Source organism: Marmota flaviventris, chromosome 3, assembly GCF_047511675.1.
Source record: "Marmota flaviventris isolate mMarFla1 chromosome 3, mMarFla1.hap1, whole genome shotgun sequence".
Lineage (NCBI taxonomy): Eukaryota > Metazoa > Chordata > Mammalia > Rodentia > Sciuridae > Marmota > Marmota flaviventris.
The window spans coordinates 21,469,813-21,496,055 of NC_092500.1; the positions used below are offsets into that span (position 1 = coordinate 21,469,813).

Sequence of the window (26,243 nt, forward strand, 5' to 3'; positions counted from 1 at the left end):
ATCACGGAGGCTTTGTGAGCTGCAGGATTTTAGTCTCTATCCTAAAATCAATGAGAAATTATTGACAGGTATTGTAAGTAGAGAGAGATGATCCAATTTGCATTTTACTGTCTGATGGCTCTTGTTTTCTCTGGAAAAAGAAACAAGGTTTTCCTTGGAGGGTGACCAGAGAGAGCAAAGACCAGACATTTGAGGAGAGTGGAGAAAATTTGACTTAGGTTTTGTTCAAACTATTAATGAATAGTTAGTATGTGGGACCTGTGGGCAATGGAGGTGAGGGGATAGTGGAGCATGGACATTTCCCCAGTGTACTTGTGATCTGTTTATGCTATTACTTATGCCAAAATCCTTCTGACAGGGCCTATTGTTCCTTTTGTCTGGCTTGACTCTGACAGGTAAAGGGGTCCCTCAGTCTCTGCCAGGCCTACCATCCATCCATCTTATCTTTGCTACAGAGTCTCTTCTTCTCTAGAGAGGGTCAATGCCAGCCATTGTGGCTTTCAGCCCAGCTGCACTCTGAAGTCCCCTTCTGGAAATCATAGGAACTTCTGAGTTTCATTCATAATTAAAGAAAATTTGCAGGAACCCAGAAAATTTATTCTCAAGATCTTGCTGTTTATACTATGGAAAACTATCAAGTTTAACAGAATGTGGTCATGCTCAGAATCTACATAGGACTTGGAACCTTCTTCTGTCTTTCCTTTGTTCTCCCAATGCCACCTATTATGTTACATCCTCTCAAAGACAAAACTCAGAAACAAGAATTCAGCATACATATATGGAACAATTTCCTTATTTTCCTTTTTTCATTCAGACTTTTTATTTTTAAAATTTCTCAGAAGTTGATTTTATCCTACCTCTCCTTTGGTAGTTTTATCCTTCCTCTCCTCTCCTGTTCTAAGGTAGGAGTCTGTTGACTTGTTAGCCCAGAGGGCATGAAGTCTCCAGTCTAGCTATGGATCAGGAAAGAATTCTAATTGAACACAATTTAAAGATGAAAAAATATCCACTTATTTTTTTAAATCCCTTTTACATTAAGCAAGCACCACTAAATGAAATATACATGAACACAACATATGCTTAATTAATGTAGCTTCATAAATGCTTAATAAATATAGCCATTATAATATTTAGTGCTGTTATTATATAGGTCTGGACAGCAAGCAGAGCCTGGACTCTTAAGAATTCAACACCAGCTCAGAGCAGCTAGCTGCTGCAAGTCCAGATGGTCACCATAATCTTAAATTCACAGAATTGTTCAGAATGAACAGGTCAACCTACTCATGACCAGAGCTAGGGTTCCTGTTTGCTCCATGTCTCAGTTTGATGCATCATGGGGCTGAGGGAGCAACAGAACCTGGACCTGTGTCACTGTTATAGACAGCCAGAGTTCAATACAAGCTAACCTATCCAAAATTATAGTAGCGGCAAGAGGGCAACAGTTCCAGAAGGGTTTTGCGTTGAAAATCTGTTTTTTTTTTTCTTCTCATTTAATCTTTTATTAACTAAAATTTCTCTTGCTTTTACCTTCTGTTGATACATGTGAAAATATAACTGCTTCATTAGCTGGGATTTTCTTTGAGATTCAAATTCACTGTAGTGTATATCTTCTAATTACCCTATCTACTTTAGTTTGCAGGATAGTTTTTCTCTCCTGATTTTTTCAACCAGATTGTTTATATCACTTGGAAAAAAAATGCCCCTGCTTATCAGTTACATTTGCATGATAAATGTGCAATCGTTATAGCTAAAAGTAAAATGGAGGGGGGAAGCTGTCAATAATATTTTTAAAAAGGTATGGGGAGTCTATTGGTATTACCAAGTCTGTGTTATGGAGAAACCCTTTCCCACATCCAGGTAAAGACACTTTCCAAATTGCTTGGCTTTTATTTCTCTATTCACATCTGCTGTTGCTACAGTCTTCTGTCCAATTTCCCCCTTTGTTCTTTATACCTGTCTGTGTTAAGCTGGTGCCTTGTGTGTTTACCCTTGTTTATCCTCATGCCATTCAGAACTTATTTCAGATATTCCCCCAGATAACTTCGTATATACTCAGTAGACCAACTGAGTTTCCTGCTTCTGCAGTTGCAGACTCTAGTGACCTCAATTCTTCTACTTGACTTTTTGGCATCTATGGTAGGCAGAGTCTAAGACGGCTCCATGACTTCTTCCTGACCATGCCTTTGTGTAATATCCTCCTTCTGAGTATGTGTGTAGCCTCTAACTTGCTACTAGCCAATGACAAAGGTGATGGAGTATAACTTCTGTTGTTGTGATGCCTTATGGCAAAGTCAAAGGGATTTAACAATTGTAATTAAGGTTTCCATCTCTGACTTTAAGTTTATTTGAGGAGAGATTATTCTTGGTGTGCTTGTACTAATCAATAATCAATTATAAGGGTTAAAGACTGCTACTGGAAGCAGCAGTCTTTCTCCCTATGTTGCTTGCTTTGGAGACATAACCTGTGTGAGTTCTATAGTGCAAGAAAGTGAATTCTGCCAACAGCATGTCAGCTTGGGAGAAGATTTAGCCTCAAATGAGACCACAGACCTGACCATTGCCTGGATTACAACCTTTTAAGACCCTGAGCGGAGGGCACAGTTAAGGCATGCCTAGCTTCCTGACATGTGTAACTAGGGATAATAAATGTATGCTGTTGTGACATTGTGAAATTGTGGACACAAGGACATTGTGACTTTTTATACATGGATAGAAACTTAATAGTGTCTCATGTTTCCTTGATTTGGGACAGAAGGAGACTCTCTATCTGCCCTAGTCAAAAGTTATCTTTCAGATTAGTACCAGTCCCTTGGTCTCACTGAAATGACACAGTTAAGAGTTAAGAACTTCTAAATTGTCTCTTTTACCTCCAAACCCACTCAGTTAATTATTTATACATTTTCTATTAAGCCACAACTCCCCTAGAAATACTAGTTTTTATTTTAATAGGTACTAAATTGTGATATTAATGCTCTAAAAACAAAATGTTAAAATGTGAGACAGAAGATAGGAGACTGTATTAAGTATCATAGACCCGAAATCTCCAAATTATTGATGACTGCCTCTTACAAACTTTCCATCTCCAAGTCTTGGCTATTTATCAAAGCAAGAGAGTTTTTGTTTTTGATTTTTCAAGCATATATCTGATCATGCCATCCTACTGTTTAATAACCTTATGTCTTGTCTCTGATTAAGAACTATATATGAACATGTCGCTATTTAAGAACTATATATGAGGGCTGGGCTTGTGGCTCAGTGGTAGAGCTCTTGCCTAGCACATGGGAGGCATGGATTCTACGCTCAGTACCATGTAAAAATAAATAAATAAAATAAAGGTATTGTGTCCATCTACAACTAAAATTATATTAAAAAAAAGAACTATATATGAACTTCTATACGAATATGTTCAACATGGATCTTGATAATTTACATCTATTTACCTCTATGCTACTATTTATCTCTATCCAAATATACCAAATATTCCTAAGTGTATTTTTCTTAGAATTTATGGCTCCTTGGTTCATAGCACACTCTTTTGGCATGCCTTATCATCTAATCTACCTGAAAAACTTCAATTCTTGTATAAAAATTGTCTAAAGGTAAATGGCTTAGTTTGTTTAGGCTGCTATAACAAATTACCCTAAACTGACTAGCTGATAAACAACAGAAATTTATTTCTTACAGTTCTAGATGTGGGGAAGTTCACATCCATGCACCAACAGGTTTGATGGCTAGTTAAGGCTGTTTCTGGTTCATAGACAGCATTTTTTTATGTGTCCTCTCATGGTGGAAGGGGCATATGAGCTCCCTTGGTCCTCTTTTATAAGGGTACTAAATTTATTCATGAGCACTCTACCTTCATGACCAAATCACATCCCAAAGTCCCTACCTCCTAATACCATTACCTGAGGAGCAGATTTCAATGTGAGAATTCTGGGAAGACACAAATATTGTGTCCAGAGGAGTAACTTCCTTTGTGAAGCCTTCTTTAACTCCAATTCTTGCATCCAAATGGCCACTAGCACTCTTCAGATATATCTGCCAATGCATGCTTTACACAAATGTATTTGTTTATATGTCTGTGAGCTCCTTAAATGCAGGGATCATTTCTCAAATAAAACATATCCCTGGTGCCTAGCATGGTGAATGACTTATGATAGATGTTTAATAAATGATGAATAATTAATAACTGAAAGCATATTTGCTTTGTTGGAATTCTACCACCTACTAGTAACCTATCTTGGTTTTATAGTAAGGCAAGATCAGCTTTTCTCTTAACTATATTGCTTTTCCTGAGCCAAGGAACCCAACTTTTATTCTTTATTTTTCTGTTTGTTTTACCTAAAGTGCCTCAGAGAGAAATGTCATCTTTAATGTATTTTTTGTTACATAATTGATCTGATTTTACAGATGAAAACATTGCAGTTATTTACATTATGAAAATACTGAATATTCTTAGACAATTATAAAGTAATTGACCCAGGGTTTCCAAAATCATTAAAATCACTCTAGAAAGCAATGTATCTGATAAAGTGTAATTATTTCTAATTTCTTTTCCTTTTTATTTTCGAGGACCACTATCTAAGGCTTAATTTTTAACAAAACAGTAAAAACTTAAATAATCCTTTTTTTTTTTTGCAAAGTCAAAGCAATACTTAGCATGGCTTGCTGGCTCTTTCTTTCTTTCTTTCTTTCTTTCTTTCTTTCAACTGACTTTTTCTTTTTCACTGCTTTAGCTACTTTCAGCATCAATGTTATGTGAGATTAGGAATATCATGTTAGGCCATGGAAATTTGAAGAGAGCAAGACCTTTCAAAATATTAGAGTCAGGGTGCAGAATGAATACCACTGACAGAATTCTAACATCTGACAAGCAGTTTACAGGAGATAGAGTGAACTCTCAGTTATATGTGTAGGTGAGTTTTCTATAGCATAGTTCTTCTTACTTAGCAAAGCTGATGAGGTGTATTAGAAAGACAAGAGTGCTACAAGAAATAAATATTTATTCCAGAGGCAAAGATGTAATTTTTGCATTATCCACTCTTTTGGATCTCAATTAAGTCCATTGTTTGTCTCTGTTCTATTAGCACAGATGTCTGTGTTCTCATTTATGAACTCAAGAGTTGACTGCATGAAGCCAATAATAAATTTCAAACTTCCTTCTGGAAAGTGCACGTGAAGGAAGCATTATTAACAAATCTCTCACTTCCTAGTGATCAAAATCTTGACAAGCTGTTGTCTTAAGTAAAGGATTTAGATTATATATTACATAACTTCAAAGTATTTTTCATATTTATTCCTGCTGAGTACTAAATAAACAGTGCTCATTTTCATTTAAAATTTAAGGAAAATTTTGACTTTATTTCAGTCTCCTTAGCACATTTCTTGGTCCATTCATGTGCTTACATCATTAACTTACAGCTGAATTTTGTTTCTACTAGTTATAATCTTCAAGAATTGGGTAACATTATAAATATGTCAGGTTCTCTGAGCTAAGTAGATTTTTATTTGCTAGCAATATATTTACTCCTTGAAATTGTTATATAGAAAACTAAAATTAGAATATCCAAAACAAAAGGAATATGAGTAATTTTCCTGTGCCTTGTATTTGATATTATCCCTTTTAGACAATTATTTCATGTACCTTAAAATTTATCTTTTTTTGTGTGTGCGTGTCTGTGTGTGTTGTACTGGGGATTGAACCCATTGCCTTGTGCATGCAAGGCAAGCACTCTACCAACTGAGCTATATCCCCAGCCCCTTAAAATTTATCTTTAATATATTTATCTAAAGTCATATCTCCATTACTGGATAAGAGCTGTTATCACATGTTCATTATACTATCTTAGCAATCTCAAGTATATAATATTATGGGTGGAGTCCTAATTATTACTTGGTTATAAAAAATAAAATTTTATAAACACTAAATAATAATTAATTATATTATTCAATTTGCTAGAAATGCCCAATAGGTTAATTCATTCATTCATTTAGTAGATATGTGCTTAGTTTTTATAAAGTGTTAATATCCAGGCAAGATACTAGTAATATAACAATGCAAAGACATGTTCCCTTCCCCATAAAACTTTGTGGTAAACCAATAATTAAAATCTAATATTCTTGTGTTAAGTACAATGCAAACCTAGAGAGAGGAACATGTAAGGCTTGTCCTAATAACCGAAAGAAGTAATTGGGTAGATATTGAAGGAACATATTGAGAGAAGCAGATAAAAGAACAGAGTCTTTGGAACCAGAGAAATGCAGAATAAAGTTCTTGCTTTACTACTTGATATGATCTTTGGTAAATGACCTTTCAGATATTTTTCTAAATTTCTTTTGAAAGAATGAGATGTCAGCACCTAGCATAAAACTCTGTGCATTGTACCCCTCAATAAATATTAGTTATCCCTTCCCACCTTCTTTAAGCCTCCTGACAATCTTGACAGAACAGACAGAATTATCAACATTTTAAAAATTAAAATATGCTCAAAATGGTTAGAAAGTTTTGAGTTGAAAATTTTGATTGAAAATTTTGAGTTGCATGAATCTAGTAAGTTAGTGCAAGAAAGAGAAGTAGGATGTTTTCTACTATACTACAGATCCCAGGCTTTTTTCATTTATTTAATTTTTATTTAGTCAATAAATATTCTTGAGCATCTACTAGGTGTCAAAAACATAACTGTTCATAGATGGTTCAGTGGGGAATGAGTAAAGTCTCTTTTCTCCTTAAACTGAGAGTCCATTGGAAAAGGCAGTTGTTATATCAGCAATTTCAGTAAATCCAAATGAGTGATATGTAAGGGTACATTTAGGTGCTCTGGGGGAGTGTGTGGCAAGATTGGAAATCCATATTTAACAAAATAAAATTAAACCCCTATCTCTCATCATGCACAAAACTCAACTCAAAGTGGATCAAAGACCTAGGAATTAAACAAGAGACTCAGCGTCTAACAGAAGAAAAAGTAGGCCCTACTCTCCATCATGTGGGATTATGCCACAACTTCCTTAATAAGACTCCTATAGTGCAAGAAGTAAAACCAAGAATCAATAAACGGGATGGATTCAAACTAAAAAGCTTCTTCTCAGCAAAAGAAACAATCTGTGAGGTGAATAGAGAGCCTACATCTTGGGAGTAAACTTTTCCCCCTCAGACATCAGATACAGCACTAATCTCTAGGGTATATAAAGAACTCAGAAAGCTAAGCACAGATAACAACAACAACAACAAAAACAAGTAATGGACCAAGGACCTAAACAGACACTTCTCAGAAGAGGATATACAGTCAATCAACAAATATATGAAAAAATGTTCATTATCTCTAGCAATTAGATAAATGCAAATCAAAACCACTTTAAGATATCGTCTCACTCCAGTCAGAATGGCAGCTATTATGAAGACAAACAACAATAAGTGTTGGTGAGGATTTTGGGGAAAAAGGTACACTCATACTGCTGGTGAAACTGCAAATTGGTGCAGCCAATATGGAAAGCAGTATGGAGATTCCTTGGAAATCTGGGAATGGAACCACCATTTGACCCAGCTATCCCTCTCCTTGGTCTATACTCAAAGGACTTAAAAACAGCATATTACAGGAACACAGCCACGTCAATGTTTATAGCAACACAATTCACAATAGCTAAACTGTGGAACCAACCTAGATGCCCTTCAGTAAATGAATGGATAAAATAAATGTGGCATATATACACAATGGAATATTAATCAGCAATAAAAGAGAATAAAATCATTAGCATTTGCAGGTAAATGGATGGCATTGGATAAGATAATGCTGAGTGAAGTTAGCCAATCCCCCCAAAAATAAATGATGAATGTTTTCTCTGATTTAAGGAGGCTGATTCATAGTAAGGTAGGGAGGCGGAACATGGGAGGAATAGAAGCACTCTGGTGAGGGGGCAGGGGTTTAGCAAGGATGGTGGAATGTGATGGATATCATTATCCAAAGTACATGTATGAAGACACGGATTGGTGTCAACATACTTTGTATTCAACCATATTTGAACATATTTTATATACAACCATAGATATGAAAAATTGTGCTGTATATGTGTAATAAGAATTATAATGCATTCTGCTGTCATTTATTTTTAAAAAATCAATTAAAAATTTTACATAATACAAATTTTAGGTTTTTAAAAATGTTCTGCATGGTACCTGTCAATTTTAAGAAAAAGAGTATACACAATACAAATGTTTTTAAGTGCAAAAATGGGTAAACAAATTCAGCAACCTAAATGACAGAGTTATAATACAATTTTCAATTGATTTTTACATGCATTTAGATTAAATAAAAAGACATTCTTTTGAAATTCAAAAAATAAAATAAAAAAAGAGGACATATTTTAATCAGAAGGGATGGAAAGTCTTGTGAGGGGAAGTAACATTTTTACCCGACGATTAAGCAGGAATTATGTGGGCATTGAAGAGGGAAGATGATTCCAAATAGTGGGAGGTTAGCAAAGATATAAATGAAAACATGCTATATTCAAAGCACTGAAACTGATTCAGGAGAGCAGGATCAGAGAACCTGAGTGAAAGAATGGCAGAAAATGAGTTCATGGAGCTTGGCATGGAAATCAGGTTTTAGAGGTCTTTAAAAGCCTTCTTAAAGAGTCTAGATTTCAGCTGTGGTGCACACCTGTAATCCCTGAGGCTTGGGAGCCTGAGGCAGGAGGATCCTGGGTTCAAAGCCAGCCTCAACTGCTGTGGCCATTGAGCAGGTTCCAGTGAGGGGCAATGGGAGATTGGAAGAAATAGTCAACACATGCACATATTGAAGATAAAACAGCTGGGGTTGGATGGAGCACTGCTCTCTGATGGAAAAACAGGTCTAAAGAATTACACCAGCAATCTTTATTATATGTGTCTCTAAATCAGATTAAAAATTATGAAAGCATTATTCTTTGTATTTATGAAAGTTACAGAGTTAGCAACAGTATGCAACTATTTCCTCAATTACATTCTACAGCTGCAATGTGCAATGTTAGGAGAATTGTGCAGCTCTCAAGAAAATCCATTGTTTAAAGTTACTAATTAGTGGGCAAATTCAGGAGCAGTGGAACTGGTGAAACATTGTGGTTATCTTAGCAAGGAAGTTCCTTCATTCCCAGGAGCTGCTGTGCCTGAGAATAAGGTGGAGGCTGTAAGATTCTACTAGCTTGGAGAACATCTCCATAGCAACAAGACATCCTATGTCTTTGCACAGAAACTTTCCCAGTCACCAAGTATGTCACAGCCATGAAGTCATCAGGGACCTCAATCTCAGACACTGGTCTCCCAGTCACTATCACCGCTCTCCACACTCAACAAATTAGTGAGGCCCTAAGTAACTCAGTTAAACCCTGTCTTTAAATAAAATAAAATAAAATAAAAAAGGGCTGGGATGTGGCTCAGAGGCAAAGTGCCCTTTTTGTACCTTAATCTCTGGTACGAAAAAATTATATTTTAAGGACAAAGGTGCTGCATTTTCTGCACTCCATAAAAAGCTTGATCATAAATCAAATCAGGTCTAAAACCAGACTAACTGTCTGCTTATTCTAGGGTGGTGATGGTGATTATCTTTTTTCTCATATTTCTCACAAAGACTTTTGTAGGCTTCAGGTGGCTCTGGTGAGAAACCACCTAAGGTTTTAAGCAGCATAATGATATCTGATTTGCATTTTTCCACATTCCTGGCTGTGCTGTAGCTTTGTGTAGAGGACCAAAGACAAAAAATAAGACCTTTGCCATAGTTGAATCAATGGCAGCTTAGATCAGGCTATAGCTCTGGGGAAGGAGAGATGTTTAGATGAAGAATTCTCAGGACTTATAATTGCCTGCAGAAGCTAGAGGGAAAGGGAATGGTAGCAGGCAAAGGTGTTCTTCACTCTCCTGTTGAGCAGGCAACCACTGGGGCCTCAAATACTATATCTAAAACTTTAATCTTGACAAAAAGCTACTGTAGTTACTCCATGGTGGGAAGGTATCAAGATTAGCTAGAATAAAGCACACAACAAAAGCACTTCAAAGTCCTCTGGGGCTGGGGATATAGCTCAGTTGGTAGAGTGCTTGCTTCACATGCACAAGGCCCTGGGTTCAATCCCAAGTACCACACACACAAAGTCCTCTGGGGTCAGTAGAAGGACATTACATTTAAAGTGATGGTTTCCTTCCTCTCTCCTCCCTCCTTGCTTTCTTGCTTCCTCCCTCCCTTTTTCCTTTTCTCCTTTGTTTCCTTCCTCCTTTCCTTCCTTTTATTCTTGCTGGAAAAGCTACTGCCCTTTTATATTTTCATTTTACTTCTTAGGCCTCTGTATATTTCTGCCTGGCTAAATTTGTTCTACAGGGACATTAGTTGTTACCTGACTTTAGTTTTAATTTAAAAGAGTGGGAGACCTGTAATTATGAAGAAGATTGGGCATGTGGGCACCTGATTCATTTCCCTGGGTGGCACTATGACTCACCCTCATTAAAGTAGTTTTGCTTTGAGATGCTTGATGCCTTATCAGTTTTAAATTTTTTCTGCCCCTTATGTGAACAATAAGGTAAGTTTCTCTCATGGGTCATTCACTGCTCTTCATCTCTACTATGAGTCAGATGTTTTGCATTTCAAAACATTATCCTGCCTACAATTTCCCTCTTTATAAATTATGCAGAAAACTTCTACTAACAAAAGATTCTGAACAGAGTTTTAGATTTGTATCCATAAAACATATTCTAGTTGTTTTGCAATAATTTAGTAAGCAATTTTATGACCAACAATAATTAGAATGAGGTCCTGTTTTATCTGTTTTATCATCATTGTCTAAACATCAAGGTGCTTCATTAGATAAAAGCACAATCATCTGTAAGTAAATTCAAATACAGATGATTAAGTAATATAAAAAGTCCTCCCTCGATCCTTTGCCTTCACATTCAGCCTCCTAGAAAGAGCTATCTACCATTCCTGTACTCACTTTCATCTCTCTCAATCAGTTCCCTAAAAGTATTCCACTATTGCACTGAAATCTCCTGGGTTAGGTCTCCAGAATAATAGTCTTCCTAAATGCAGTATTCTGCTTGGTACTTGAGCCATCTGCTGTACTTAACCATTGGAGCACTTTCTGCATGTAGCTCTGTGACACTACCCTCTTCCCCTCTCCTTTCACCTCTTTGGTTTCCTTCATGATCTCTCTCTTTGTATGTAACTCTCTCTGCCCACTCCTAAAAGATTATTGTTCAGAATTCTGGAGTAGATCCTCTTCTCATTTCACATACTGCCCCTGGATGATCCCAACCTTATTGCTCAATCGCATGTTGGTGTTCCTCAAGGTTTCGTCTCCAAATCACACTGGAATTCCAAACTCCTAAATTTTTGTTTCTCATAGACCACTCTATGCAGATGTCCCACTGGCCCATCAGTCACCATGTCTATGTAAGTTCCCTAGGGCTGCTTCAAAAAAGGGCCACAGATGGGGTGGCTTGAAGAGAAGTTGGCTTGTGAGAGAAGTTTATTCTCTCACGATTTCAGTTGCTAGAGATCTGAGATCAGGTGTTAGCATGACACCTCTAAGTGTTCTAGGAAAGAATCTGTCCCTACTTTGTCCAGCTCTCAGGTATTCCTTGACTTGTGGCAACATAACTCCAGTCTCTGTCTCTGTTATCTCTGGGTCTGTGAGTTCTTTTTTCTTCTTGAAAGAACATCAGTTGTTGGATTTGGGGTCATTCAATTGCCTTTGTTTTGTTTTTATAATATGTAAATAAACATGCTTACAGATATTAGACCACTGTAATGGAAACTCTACCCCCTTATAGTGCTGTTGTTAAATGAATTGTTGCTTAGAAAGTATTTATTATAGAGAAAAAAGAAGGAAGGCAGGCAAGAAAGAAGAAAGGAAAGCAAGCAAGACTTAGTTTTTAAAAATGGTAAGCAAGGTAAAGTAAGTTTAAGCATGGATTTTTAAAATGGGGCTCAATGTAATTTTTCATAGTTCATATACTAACAAAATACATAAAAAATCAATGAAACACCATTTTAAGTTAATTCAAAACCTTCAGCAAAACCTACATTTCCCATAGATGTTAAGACATATAGTTATGTTTCTCACTAATTATTTCATACCTGGCTTTCCCCATTCATCTTTATTAATGAAAAAGCTCCTGTCTTTATTGATACTAAAGGATATAATATCATTTCCCAAATATTTCTAGAACATATCTCCAAAAAAGGACAAGATTAAGCAATTAGTAGTAGTATTATTGTGAAGAAGAGGACGAAAAGGAAGAGGAAAGAAGGGAGAGAAGAAGGGAGAGAGGGAGGAAGAAAGAAAAAGAAAGATTAAAAGGAGGAAAATCTATTTTTACTGATGTCATTCTGAAAGAATGAAATAAAACATCATTTGTAATTTATATATCTGCTTGCTTTTGTGAAACATTTATTCCTGTCTGCATATGTAACTGTTGAAAGATATGCCTAATTATTTAAGCAACCAAGAAATTAAAAAGGATTAACATGAAGTGTTTCAGCCTACATTGGCTACATTAATAAGTTCTCCCAAGAGAGGATCTGTGGTAGACTCCTGTGCTTGTAATTATTGAAAATATCTTAGATTCAACTAAATCATACTAGGTCATATAGGTGTTGATGAGAAGAAAAGTGGAAGTGCCTCATTTTCCCATAGCATTTATTATGTAGGCAAATAAGGTCACCCCAGGGAATTAATTTTATTCTTTGCAAAAATGCTAATCCTCAAAAGAAGTTCTAAGTCTTGATATTTTGCTCTACTTTGCATTAGTGCTACTTGATGGTTTTAAATTCACATGATTTTCAGAACACATAATTATAATATTCACTAATTAAACAGAAAAAGTCAACCAAATTAGACACAGTTAGGAAAATGTCTTGGCATAACCTAGTGGGTCTGCTGAGATTTATTGTCATTAAATTATCCTCAGTAGACACTAGCATTCACAGCTTAGTATTTATTATTCATCTATTTTTAGTTCATTTTGACAAATAGCAGAAGATTTTAGCTTTACTGAATTGTATGGGGGGCCTCTGGGTACTTACACAATCATTTCTAAAGCCTTATGTAGCAATTTTCTTCACTCAACAAGATTCATTTTATAATTCCCAGAAGTTTTGAGTTCTTGAAATAGTTTACTTCAATTTGAAAATAACAGTTATCATTGTCATTAGATTTCTGTAGGTAAGTCCTCTCTATTAATAAGTGTTCTACTTGTTTTGAACATGTTAACTTATTTAATCCTTGCAATAACACCAGGTATGTATTACAGTCTTCTCTGTTCATGTCTAGAAGAGGGTGGACTTGGGAGTAGATACCATACCTTCAGACTCAGCGCCTGTTCCCTTGACCACCCCATTATTCTGCCTCTCAATAATTTTATTAGATTATGTTGTAATCATTTTAGAAAGTACACACAACTTCTGTTTACATAGTGGCAGAAAGGGATAAATTCAAGTGTCAGCTTTTGGAAGAAATGCCATTGCTTCTCTGCATCTTCCTCCATTTCAGGTACTGCCCTGGTGGCTTGGGCTATTTTTGCCTAGAGATGTTCCTATGGATTGTCCTCAAGTAGATCTTAGAACTGAGTCAGTCATTTGTGAGTCACCCATAACACAGGGATCTTCCCCATACACTAACTCATGCAATATAATTTATGTACTAATTATCTATTATAGATATTATTCCTAATTTATAGATGGAAAACAGAGGATTAGTTAAATTTCTATGGTCTGTGGCACTGAATGATTTATTTAAAACTATATTCAAAGGTTTTTTTTTTAGCTTAAATTTAGAGCTTCTTGTGGTAGCTAGCTGATTGCTTGTCCCCCTCCCCCCCCCTCCTTCTTCTTCCTTCCTTCCTTCCTTCCTTCCTTCCTTCCTTCCTTCCTTTCTTTCTTTTTTTCCTAAGTATGGTCCCAAACCAAGCCAAGTAATTATGGTCCAGAATCTGTTAGTGTGTTTTACTAAACAACAGCAAAATAAGTGCCTTTTGAATCAGAACAGATGTTTCAGTTCCTATTGCTATATAACAGATCATCTCAAAACTGAATAGATTAAAACAACAGGAATTATTATATCACCTTACAGTTTTTGTGGCTTAGGAATTCAGAACAGGTTTAGCTGTTTGGTCTCTCAGGCTCTCTTATATAGTTTCAGTCAAATGGTGACTGGAGCTGGAACACTGTGGGGAGGGAAAAGCTGGGGACTAGCCACATATGTGTCTCTCTTCAAATAGTCCTTGGGCTTCTCCATGAGTTCTTCTTGCAAGGATTAGTGTGAGTTTCCCCAAGGCATTTTGGTCTCAGGGCAGTCAGTCTGTTTACCCAAAGATGAAGGTCTCCACTGCTGTCCTCTCAGATGTAAGGTGGAGTTTGCATTGCTTTTCTGACTTAGCCTCAGAAGTCACATGGAATCACCTCTATCGTGTTCCATTTGTTACAAGTGAATAACAAACCTACCCAGATTCAACAGGGTGAAAATTAAACTTTAATTCATAATGGGAGAGTGGCAAGATTCTAGAACACATGGGAAAAGAGAAATATTTGTGTCCATCTTTGTAAAATACAGTCTACTACAGTCCACCATCTAGACCAAAGATTCATGTTCTTCCCACAGACACAATATGCGACTCCCCCCCAACCCCAGCCACAAAGTTCATCTCTTTTGGCTTGTGGTTCATTATCTAAATGAGGTTCAAGTCAGTTTAGTCTCCACAGGTAAGTTTCCTTAAGCCAAACTTGGGGATCATTTTTCTCGGTTTGAAGTCTTGTGAATCAAAGACACAGATTAATCTGCCTTCCAATATCCATCATATAATGTTTAAACAGGTTAACTATAATAGACACCTTCATTTTTAAAATACAGAAAAGCATAGTAGGAACACAACAGTCATTGATCCATGGACATTTTGGGGTCTAGTCAGATACATGTCATCAGTTCTACTCTGTGAAAGTTATTCTCCATGGATCTTGGCTCTGCCCTGTGAGATCTTATTTGTTTTGAATGATCTTTTCTTTATCATAAGACATGATACTCCCAGTTTGCTTCCTACCTGTAGTAGTTCTGTGGTTCAGAAGATTCCCTTAATTTTGTATTATCTCTATTCCTTTTAATTTTAAACAGGTAGTGTTTCTAGCAATGCAGTTCTTAAAAACTGTGGGTTTTCTAGAAATCTTATTGAGTTTCATTCTGTTAAACAAAAGCTAGAGTCACAAATCTCTAAGATAATCCCTTCTCTACTCTGGGTTCCCTTTATATCTGATGAAGAACAGCATCCTAAAGTTCTTAGAAGTCTTATATTGTTTAATCAAGAAGACAGAGGCAACAGGTTTGTAAGATCCTCAGAGAGCCTTTTTGCATTTTTAAAATAATCTATTTGGGACAGACCTAGATCTTTCTGAAGTCTAAGCAAAGGATTTTATAGTCCCACCATGTATTTATTTGATCTTTGGCTTAAGAAGCTTTCTTTTCTTTTTTCTATTTTTTTTGGGGGGTACTAGGTATTGAACCCAGGGTTACTTTACCACTGAGCTATATACCCAGCCCTTTGTATGTTTTACTTTGAGACAGCCTCTTGCACAAATTACCTAGAAGGGCCTCACTAAGTTACTGAGGATGGTCTCAAGCTTGTGATTCTTCTGCCTCAGCCTCCCACATCACTGGGGTTACAGGCAGGTGCCACCATGCCTAATGTAGGATCTTTCTTAACTATAGATTTGTTTACCCCAGTGTACAAGATGAAAGAGGCACTGCCTTGTCTGATGTAGCCAGGGAAGTCTTACACTGTTATTACAAGTAAGCCATAAACATATCAAGATTTAATGAGGCAGGAAATAAACTGTACTTCCTGAAGGCGAATTTTTAAGATTCTAGAAGAACATATGGTATGGGAGATATTATTGTAGCCATCTTTGGAAAATGCAGTCTAACTCAAATAATCACTTTAATATGATGAAACATTTTTTTTAAAGAAACTTAACTGGTATTTAACATGCAAATGCTTTCAAAGTAGTAAGTTACCTTGGGAAGATATATTCTTTTTATTATTAAAAGTTTTGTGTAAGATGTGTTTTGGAGCTTAGCTTTTGGAGTTGCTTTTGAAAGCTTAAAAAACTCATTATTGTTGAATGCTTTGTATTGCTGTCACAATTTGTTAACAAAGTATACTTTTATGATACTTAAATTTTCTTTGTCCTGAATATTTTTTAGCTTAAGTTTCCCATACTTTGGAATTGTTGCTAATGCTGTCTTTGGATCACAGGAAATAGAACAGTCTACAGTGTTTTCCAGAAATGTTTCTTCTGATACTGTTAGCCATGCAAAAGTCAGTATGTAGTAAAAACTTTATTTTGTTCAAGAATGATATCCTAAAGAACAATGACCAGTTTCCTTAACCTCTCAGCATTTCAGTTAACTCCAAAGTTAAATAAAGATATGTGTAGAAGTGGTGTGTATGAGATGAAGGATGGCTTAGATAAAGTGGACATGGAAACTACTTTCATAGAAACCATCAGTGTGTCCTTGATCTAATCATTCAACCTGGAGCTGTACTGGGATTCAGGAGGGTAGGTTTCTTGAATAAACTCTATAATTAACTAGCTCTGAGATTTCTTTAAAGCCTTTGCTATTTCATGTGAATTTTCTGAAGAGGGGATACTGGACTATCATCAAAAAATTCTTCTGAAGTATCTTCTATTTACAAAGCATCCTTGTGCAATTTAGTGTTAAAACAATATTATCACAGCATGCTCATTGATAGTAATACACTACTTGAGCCATGCAATTTGCTTTCTTATAGAACATTTCTAAGATTATAAACTGTGAACTGAACTCTCAATTAACTTCTTTCAGAGAGACCCTGTTACTGATACACTTGTAAGAACAAAGCAATAATCAAGAAGCATAATCTCAAAATTCTTCTAGAAAAATATTTGAGCATTTCATCATTTAGCCTTTCTAAAACCCTCCAAATGAAAGCACTATCTGAACTTCCCCAGATAAAATGAACTTGGAATTAAAGAGACTTTATAACTGCCTCTTTGGAAAAGCTATTCATTTATAGGTAGCAGCTGTACTCACCTGAGTGTGTACTAGAATCCAACAGGAAAGCACATAAAATTCCCAGATGGCTGAATTTTATGCTAAGAAATGTAAATCAGCATTTTAAATATCACTTTACTCATACATTTTTTTCATATCTTCAATCTTTGGCATGAAGTTGTTTTTTCATATGCATTAAATTCTGATGCCTGTCTGAGGTCATAATTGAGTCAAGAAAGAAAGAATTTCCCATTAAGAAGAACACTAAAGTTTAGAAGTTTATTCTTGTACAGAAGGGGTTTGATAATTCATACATTCATCTGCCTTTCTCCTGTTTTGTGGTTGAGAGAATTTGAAATGTACTTGTATGAAATTCCTTCTCTTAAATTTTGTCTTTGGTTATACATATGTTGTTTCATACAACAATATTCCACATTGTAGTTACTTGTTTTCATATCTCTTTCATTATTAACGTATAAGGATTTACAGGGAAAAGGAGGAAATCAAGATACTCTGCTTAGGATAGAGCTTTGGACATATAATTCTTGTTCAGTTTTTTTTTTCTCCAGTCTGTACTTTTCCTCATGTATGGAAAGCAACATTATTCCAAACATTTTGCTGAAAGTAGTTTCAGATTCAAAGGGTTAACTGCAAAGTTTGCCTTTGTCTCATTTAGAAATTATTATATTCAGAGTTCACTTTTTTGTCGTTGTTCTTTTCTTTCTGCTTTTACTCATTTTAGAGTTTTAGTTCATTATACCTTTGTCAAACAACATAATTATAAACTTAGTCATTACTTTGCAGATTTGGGTCAGAAAATTTGCATTTAGGATTTAGGAATTATGATGTTACTATTATTAATAACATTACTTTTATTGAGTTTTTACTATAGATGAATTATCAAACTAAGTGCATTGTCTTTTTTAATCTCTTCAAGAATCCTAGGAGATAGGCTACATATAATAAATTTCCCAGATAATGAAATGAGTGTCTTTCCTAAATAGGCAACAATGAAGGACAACACCTGAGAGCTGAGCTCAGATTTGTCAGCCTCTTCTAAAACCAATTCCCTTAACTACAATGATATACTCCAGTGGTTCTCTCCTAAGGGAGATTTTGCCATCTACCCAGCTTTGGAAAGTGAGAGGGTTTGCACTTGGCATCTAGAGATACAGGCTAGGAATGCTGAGACAGGTTACAATGCACAGGGTAGCATTCCATAGCAAAGAATTATCGAACTCTGAAATGTCATAGTGTTAAGGTTAAGAGACCCTTGTATACCTTAACACTTTTCTAAGTTGTGCTGGTCAGGTATTTTAGTTATAATGACCAAAACCTAACTAATTCTCATACTATAATGGCCTGTTACTGCCCTTTCTTTATATTACCTGACAGTTCTTCATTTTTCTTATCAGTAGGAAATCCTACTATCACCTCCTCTGTGAAACTCCAAGAATATGATATATATTATCCATAATTTGTAAAATGAGAGTCAGCCTCTACCTGTAACTTAATAATTGTCTTCTTGAATATTTGAAGGAAATACTTTTCACACCCTGTTTCATGATGCTTCAAAATTCCTGCTAATACTCTATAAAGAAGATTACTGCTTTTAATGTAGACCCTTGCTATTATGTCCATGACTGACTCTAATATCATCCAGAAATTAGGGAATTCTAGCAGAAAAGAGAGGGCAGCTCAGCATAATATAGAAGGTACATATTTTGAGGGAATGCACACATTCAAGTATCTTGAGACATGTTCTTAATTTTAAAATAATTGCTGAGATGAAAACCAAAGGACCTGACAATGGTAATGGAGTAGTAGTGTAAAAAGCTGAAAACCTAGACCCAGTGTGCTTTGACAGTGACAGTCACATCTTATGCAGAGCCTGAAATACTGCATATGAAAATTATGTGTGTTGAGTGTACATATGTATGTATAGAACTAAGGGAGGAAGTGAGAAATAAACTAATATGTAGCAATTTTTCCATGTGTGATAAAATCCTGTTTAACAATCTTGTTAAGTATGTGAAATGGGGATGGAAAAACATATAAAACACCATTTACAAAGAAAGGAATTTTAAAAAGTGGAGATAATGAAACATTTTCTCTTTATAAACATCTTATTCTTCCCTGAAATTACAAGCAGCTGCAGTATATTCTGGCTAATTACAACTGAATCATAAGAAACACAGCATGATAAGAACCCTAAGTGGTATCAGTATGGTGCAAGTTGATTTTAAACCCTGAAGTTCTATATAATTCTTGTTTTATTCACACTTGGATCATTAACTTTTTAGAAGTTTTATTTTTTAGAGCAGTTTTAGGTTAACAGAAAAATTGAATGAAAGGTATAGCAATTTCCTATATCCCCCATTACCGACATCCCCCTTTGAGAGTAGTATAATTGTTATTATTGATGAACCCATATGGGCATGACATTATCACCCAAAGCCCATAATCTACTTTAGGCTTCTTTCCTGGTAGAGTAGATTCTGAGTTTGCACAAATATATAAGTGACACATTATCTATCATTATAGTATCATAGAATGTTTCACTATCCCCAAATCTTCTATGGTCTACCTATCTTTCATTTGTGCCATCAATTTGAAGAAAATAATACTAGATTAATTTAGGGTCATTTGTTAGAATAAGTAATCATCTTAAGCACTGTGAAATATTTTAATAAATATACAGCATTATTAATTATTAGTTCAGGTACCACTTATTAAACTATCTTGCTATGCATACTGATAGGACTTTCCTTTGCATTATTAACAGAAAGGGAAATATTTTTCAGACGAATTCTTTTCCTTTAATAGTAAGAGCTTACTCTTTTCAGGCAGTAATTTACCAACAAAGTAATTTATCATATCTTACATATGAAATGGTAAAACTGAAGAATTGGGAATATATAGAGGGGGGGATCGATTTTATGGAATTGGTTCATTGATGTTGCAGTTTTGAGTGGGTTAGTGGCAGAATTCCTTCTTCTTGTAGGGCAACAGCCTTACTATCTTTTCACCTAAGATCTTCAATTGACTAAAGGAGGTCACCAACATTATGGAAAATAATCTGCACTCAGATCTACTAATGAAATGTTAACCAAATTTGGAAAATACATTTAAAGAAACATCTAGACTTGGGTTTGACCAAAATCTGGATACCATGACCTAAAAAGTTGACACATAAAATTAAATGTCACATATACTGAGAGGGGTAAATAGATTTGCAACTAATTCATCTCATTCTTCATCCTTCCCTTTGCAAATAAACTTTTTCCATAAGTCTTCTCTCTTAAACTCTGAACTTACAGGTTTCTCTAAGACTCAGGGACCAGGAAATGTATTACTCTACCTTCCTTCTTCCGTCAAGTTATAATCAAGGACAGGGGCTTCCTGTGAACCCAATCTTGTGATAAATCTGTAGAAACAGCATGCAGCACAACTGCACAACAATTCAAAACTCTGCATATTTAAGAAGTAGATTAGGACACACAGACTCTAAGTACAATACAAAGGGGCAGCAGTAATTTGACAAAAAGTAACTTCATTCATCTTCATATTTTTCCTTGGGATCCAAAACCAGAAACTATATTATGAAAGGTGAAGACAAGAGAGAACTTTGAAGTCTATTTATCCTTGTCACTGTTTTTTTATTATCTGTACTTGAAGAGAGTATATTGAAGCATTTGTCTCTCTTTCAACCTTAGATTTAACTGCATTCCAATGTTTGTTATTTCTACACACAATACACAGTTCCACACACAATACACAGGCAGTAAAATGTTATGAGACTATGATATCTTAGCCACAATTCCAACAGGTAATTAAATTCCAGGCCCGTGAACTAGTCAATTAAAGTACTATTTCCTTTTCCACCCAACCTAGAGTGTGTGGCAAAGCCAGGTACTTATTAACAACCATTACTTTCATCCAGAGAGTGAAGACATGTGAACTGGGAAAGTGTGCCAGGGCTGTATGATATTAAATGAATTCATTGGGTATCTGTTGCCTGTCTCTTAAAGAGATGCTCGGAATTTATCGGGGCCTGTTGGCTTTTCTAGATTGCCATCTACTTTCTTTATACCTTTTGCCTAAATTTCAGCCTAAAATCTTTACTGTGGATAAAACTCACTCTCTATGATAATTGCTTCCCCTCTGAATTTCATGATGTTGTATTCATCACCATATTCTATGGTCACAGCAATAATAGCTGGGATGGACTCTCCCTTGCCAACATTAGCACTCAATGGTGTGTATTTTTGTAAGTCATGACCCTGCACTCTAGATCTAAATATCTTTTTCTGATTGGCTTCTTTATCAGCAGTGACAGTTAAGACAGCTCCCCCTGTGCCTTTTTGGCCACAGACAGTAGATCTAGTGCCACCCTTGCATCTTTGTATTATCAGTTCTCTGAAACCAATTTCTGTGCTTCTTTATACAATGTTTTAAGCACATTTTTATTATTAAAATTTCCAAACAGTCAAGACTAGTGAAAGAAGAGTGTAATGAACATATACTCACCATTCAGCAACCTATGTTTGACAATTGACATTTGCTGTATTTGTTCCATCTTGCTTGCTGAATAATTTGAAAAAAAACGTTTAAGGAAATAGTATATTATTTCTAAATATTTCAGGATGCATAGGGAATAAAAGAATCTTATTATTTAATTGTAATACTTTTTCTACCAAAAAAGTTGAGAATAGGCCAGGCGAGGTGGTGCACACTTGGAATCCAAGTGGCTCAGGAGGTGGAGGCCAGGAGGATTTCGAGTTCAAAGCCAGCCATAGCATCTTAGTGAGGCGCTAAGCAACTCAATGAGACCCTGTCTCTAAATAAAATGCAAAATAGGGCTGGGTACCCACCCAAAAAATAAAAAAAAATAAAATTGATTTTATATTTTATTTCTTTTATAATAAAAGTCTTATTTCCTACAATATATATTTTATCTTTCATATAAAATGGATTCTGTTATCATGCCAGTATTTCCAATAACAACAAAATGAGTGAAATTTTTGAAGTATATTTTGTATGAATAATTTATTCTAGAATTAAAGTCTTAATTAGAATACTGTGTCAAAAGTCACTTGAGATTATTTTGTCCCTGAATTGTATAATTAGTTTAAAATATGGTTAGATTTATTTGTTTTCAACTTTTGGTTTTAACTATCCTATTTTTAAATTTTAATTTATATGGTATTTATATAATTCTAAAGTAAAAATTATATAAAAGATGAACTCAGAAATTTCCTATTTCCATCTGTTCCATACCTTATTCCTCCTATTCACCTGTTCTGTTACCATTTGTAAGGTTTGTGTACACACACACACACACACACACACACAGTAGTCCCTTGAATATTATAGGAGATTGGTTCCAAGACCCTTGCGGATGCCAACATTTGTATATGTTCAAGTTCCTTGTGTAAAATAGCACAGTATTTGCATGTAAACTATGTGCATTGTCCCATATACTATAAATAATCTCTAGATTATTTTTAATACTCAAATAGTGTAAATGTCAAATAAAAAGTTGATATACTATATTTTTTTTTAGGGAATAATGACCAAAAAACAGTCCGTGTTCAGTATAGATGCAATTTTTTTTTCAGGCTTTGATGTTTTATTAAAACAAAATTTCAACAAAAGTGACTTTTACTTACAGAATTTAATGTGTATGGGATGTCTAACCCACTTGGTCCCAAGTGAGAAAAATCATTAAGCCTATTCATTTATTTTCAATATTCAGTTTATGTACAAGAAAAACATTTTGTTTCACATTCATAAAAATCCCAGTATTATAAATGGCAAATAAACCCTCCCTTACCTATCCCTTAGTTAAATATACAAAGAGCTTCAAAAACACAATTTAAATTGGTTTAATCTTGAAGTGTAATCCAATGAGACTGAAAACTAAACATTTCAAGTCCTGTACCAAATAGTAAAATACTCGAAGGCCTTCAGGATCCTTTGACTGATTTACATCAATAAGAGAACCTATTTTTGATGTGGTAAAAGAAATGTGTTCATCTCCAATTACAATTTCAAGTTCCTGTCGTCCAACCCTGTCAGGGGGAGGCCACAGGGCATCATCTTCTTTTGTAATTTCACTGTCATCAATAATTCTCTTCAGTTCTTCCATTACACTCTTATGTACATATGCCTCTTTCCTGATCATGACATCATTTTTGTAATTGCTATTGTTGGCATATCTAAGCTTTCCATCCGGCCGAAACTCGAACTCTAGAAACTCATGTCCAAACTTGCCCTTGTGCCCTACGTAGTAGCGCAGGTAGAAATCACTAGCCATAGACATTTTGGTCTCCCGGAAGCCCGCCGAAAAAAAAGTAGATGCAATTTTTAAAAAGTATTTGGACCTATTCTAAAGTTGGTGAATATGCAGGTGCAGGACCCACGAATATAAGGGCACATTGTACTCTGCATGCATTATTTTTTTCCACTTAACCATACATTCTAAACATTAAAGAGAATTTTAACTTCCTCTAAAGTCTGCATAGTACTTCAATGGGTATATGTGTCATGGTTTTTTCCCCTAATGCTACTGATGGACATCCGAATAACTTTCAAGAATTTTGCAGCAGTGAATAACCTTGTGCATAGGTTGATTTGTATTTGTGGATCTGTGCCTCTTTGGCAATATTTCTGGAAGTGAGATTCCTAGGTCAAAAGAAAAAGGGAATGTAATTTTTTTAATAAATTGATAAATTCTCCTTTAGAGAGGGTTTGCTATCTTGCACTCCCATCGTTATATAGCTAACAAAATTGTTTTAAATGTTTGGATATGTACCAGTCTCAAAGGTAAGAAATGTCTCTGTTTAAATTTGCATTTTTCTTCTCATGAGTGAGGTTAAGCAAACTTTTAAGTGCCCCCCGGACCTTTTGTTTATCATTTTAGCAAATGTGTCTATCCTTTACCTAATTTTCTATTGGACTTTTGAACTTTCTGTTCACTATTTACTAGCACAGACCAGTGGTTCTGAGCTTGGGGATGAATTTTCCTCCCTTACTTTCCCCTCCTCAAGATATTTCACATTGTCTGGAAACATTTTTCTTTGCAACTGACAGCTAGTATGTAAAGGGCAAAGATGCTGCTAAACGTCCTACAAAGCAAAGCAGCCCCACACAAAGAACTGTCTGTTCTAAAATGTCAATAATGCTGAGTTTTAAAAACACGGTATTAGGCCTTTGTGATATAAGTCGCAAATATTTTCTTCTGGTTTGTCATTTGTCCTCTGATTTGATAATGGATGTCCCCCTCCTATATTTTTTTAGTTCAGTTTTTCAATATTTTCTATTATTGTTTCTCTATTTTGAGTCATAATTAGAAAGGCTTTCTCTTGCCCTAGCTGTAATAAAATTCACCGTACCATCTTTTTTAATTTATGTGCTTTTACTTGTTACTTTAATGTAAAATTAATCTTGAATTAGTCTTGAGTTAATGTGTGAGGTAGGATTCAATGCTTTTCTTTTTCTAAATGGTTATCAAGCTGTACCAATACAATTTATTTTATTTTTTATTTTAAAATTTGTTCTAATCAGTTATACATGACAGCAGAATGGATTTTGTTTCATTGCACACAAATGGAGCACAACTTTTTATTCCTCTGGCTATATATGGTGCAGAGTCACACCAATAAGTGTAATCATACATGTATATAGGGTAATAATGTCTGTTACATTCTACAATCCTTCTATCCCCACAGCCCCACCCCTCCCTCACTCCCCTCTGCACAATCCAAAGTTCTTTCATTCTTCCCTACACACCCTCCCCCCGCCCCACTATGGATCAGCATCTGCTTATCAGAGAAAACATTTGGCATTTGCTTTTTTTAGGATTAGCTTATTTCACTTAGCATGATATCTCTAATTGCATCCATTTACCTGCAAATGTCATAATTTCATTCTTCTTTAAGGTTGAGTAATATTCTATTGTGTACATTGTCTTTATCCATTCATCTGTTGAAGGGCATCTAGCTTGGTTCCATAGTTTAGCTATTGTAAATTGAGCTGCTATAAACATTAATGTGGCTGTGTCACTGTAGTATGCTGATTGTAAGTCCCTTGGGTATAAACCAAGGAATGAGATGGCTGGGTCAAATGGTGGTTCTATTCCATGTGTTCTGAGGAATTCCATAGTGGTTTCCATTGTGGTTGCACCAATTTGCAGTCCCACAAGCAATGTATGAGTGCATCTTTTCCCCCACATCCTCTCCAACACTTATTATTGCTTGTATTCTTGATAATGGCCATTCTTACTGGAATGAGATGAAATCTTAGGGTAGTTTTGATTTGCATTTCTCTAATTGCTAGAGATGATGAACATTTTTTCATATGTTTATTGATCGATTGCATTTCTTCTTCTGTGAAGTGTCTGTTCAGATCTTTAGTCCATTTATTGATTGGGTTATTTGTTTTTTTGGTGTTAAGTTTTTTGAGTTTTTTTATGTATCCTGGAGATTAGTGCTCTATCTGAGGTATGTATGGTAAAGAATTTTTTCCCATTCTCTATGCTCTCTCTTCATTTTATTGATTGTTTTCTTTGCTGAGAAGAAGCTTTTTAGTTTGAATCCATCCCGTTTATTGATTCTTAATTTTACTTCTTGCACTTTAGGAATCTTGTTAAGGATGTCAGGTCATGAGCCAATATGATAAAGATTTGGGCCTACTTTTTCTTGTACTAAGCACAGTGTCTCTGTTCTACTGCCTAAGTCTTTGATCCATTTTGAGTTGAGTTTTGTACAGGATGAGAGGTAGAGGTTTAATTTCATTTTGCTACATATGGATTTACAGTTTTTTAGCATCATTTGTTGAATAGGGTATCTTTCTCCAATGTATGTTTTTGGTGCCTATGTCTAATGTGAGATAATCATATTTAGGTGGGGTTACCTCTGTGTCTTCTATTTTGTACCATTGGTCTATATGTCTATTTTGGTGCCAATACCATGCTGTTTTTGTTACTGTGGCTCTGTAGTACAGTTTAAGGTCTGATATAGTGAAGCCTCCTGCTTCACTCTGCTTGCTGAGGATTGCTTTGGCTATTCTGGATCCCTTTTTTCTCCAAGTGAATTTCATGATTGCTTTTCTAGTTCTGCGAAAAATGTTATTGGTATTTTAATAGGAATTGCATTAAATATATCTAAGAGTTTTGGTAGTATGGCCAGTTTTACTGTATT

General features: G+C 35.3%; 2 protein-coding genes across 7 annotated transcripts in view; one reads left to right on the forward strand and one right to left on the reverse strand.

The window, feature by feature from the left end:
* The window catches only part of Anks1b (ankyrin repeat and sterile alpha motif domain containing 1B), a 1,114,759-nt gene that overhangs the window by 512,434 nt on the left and 576,082 nt on the right, over positions 1-26,243 (forward strand). The window lies entirely within an intron of this gene.
* Positions 22,650-23,377, reverse strand: LOC114104040 (protein mago nashi homolog). The gene has a single exon (XM_027950062.2). The coding sequence runs from the start codon at positions 23,363-23,365 to the stop codon at positions 22,919-22,921; it is 447 nt and encodes a 148-aa protein (XP_027805863.1). The 5' UTR covers positions 23,366-23,377; the 3' UTR covers positions 22,650-22,918.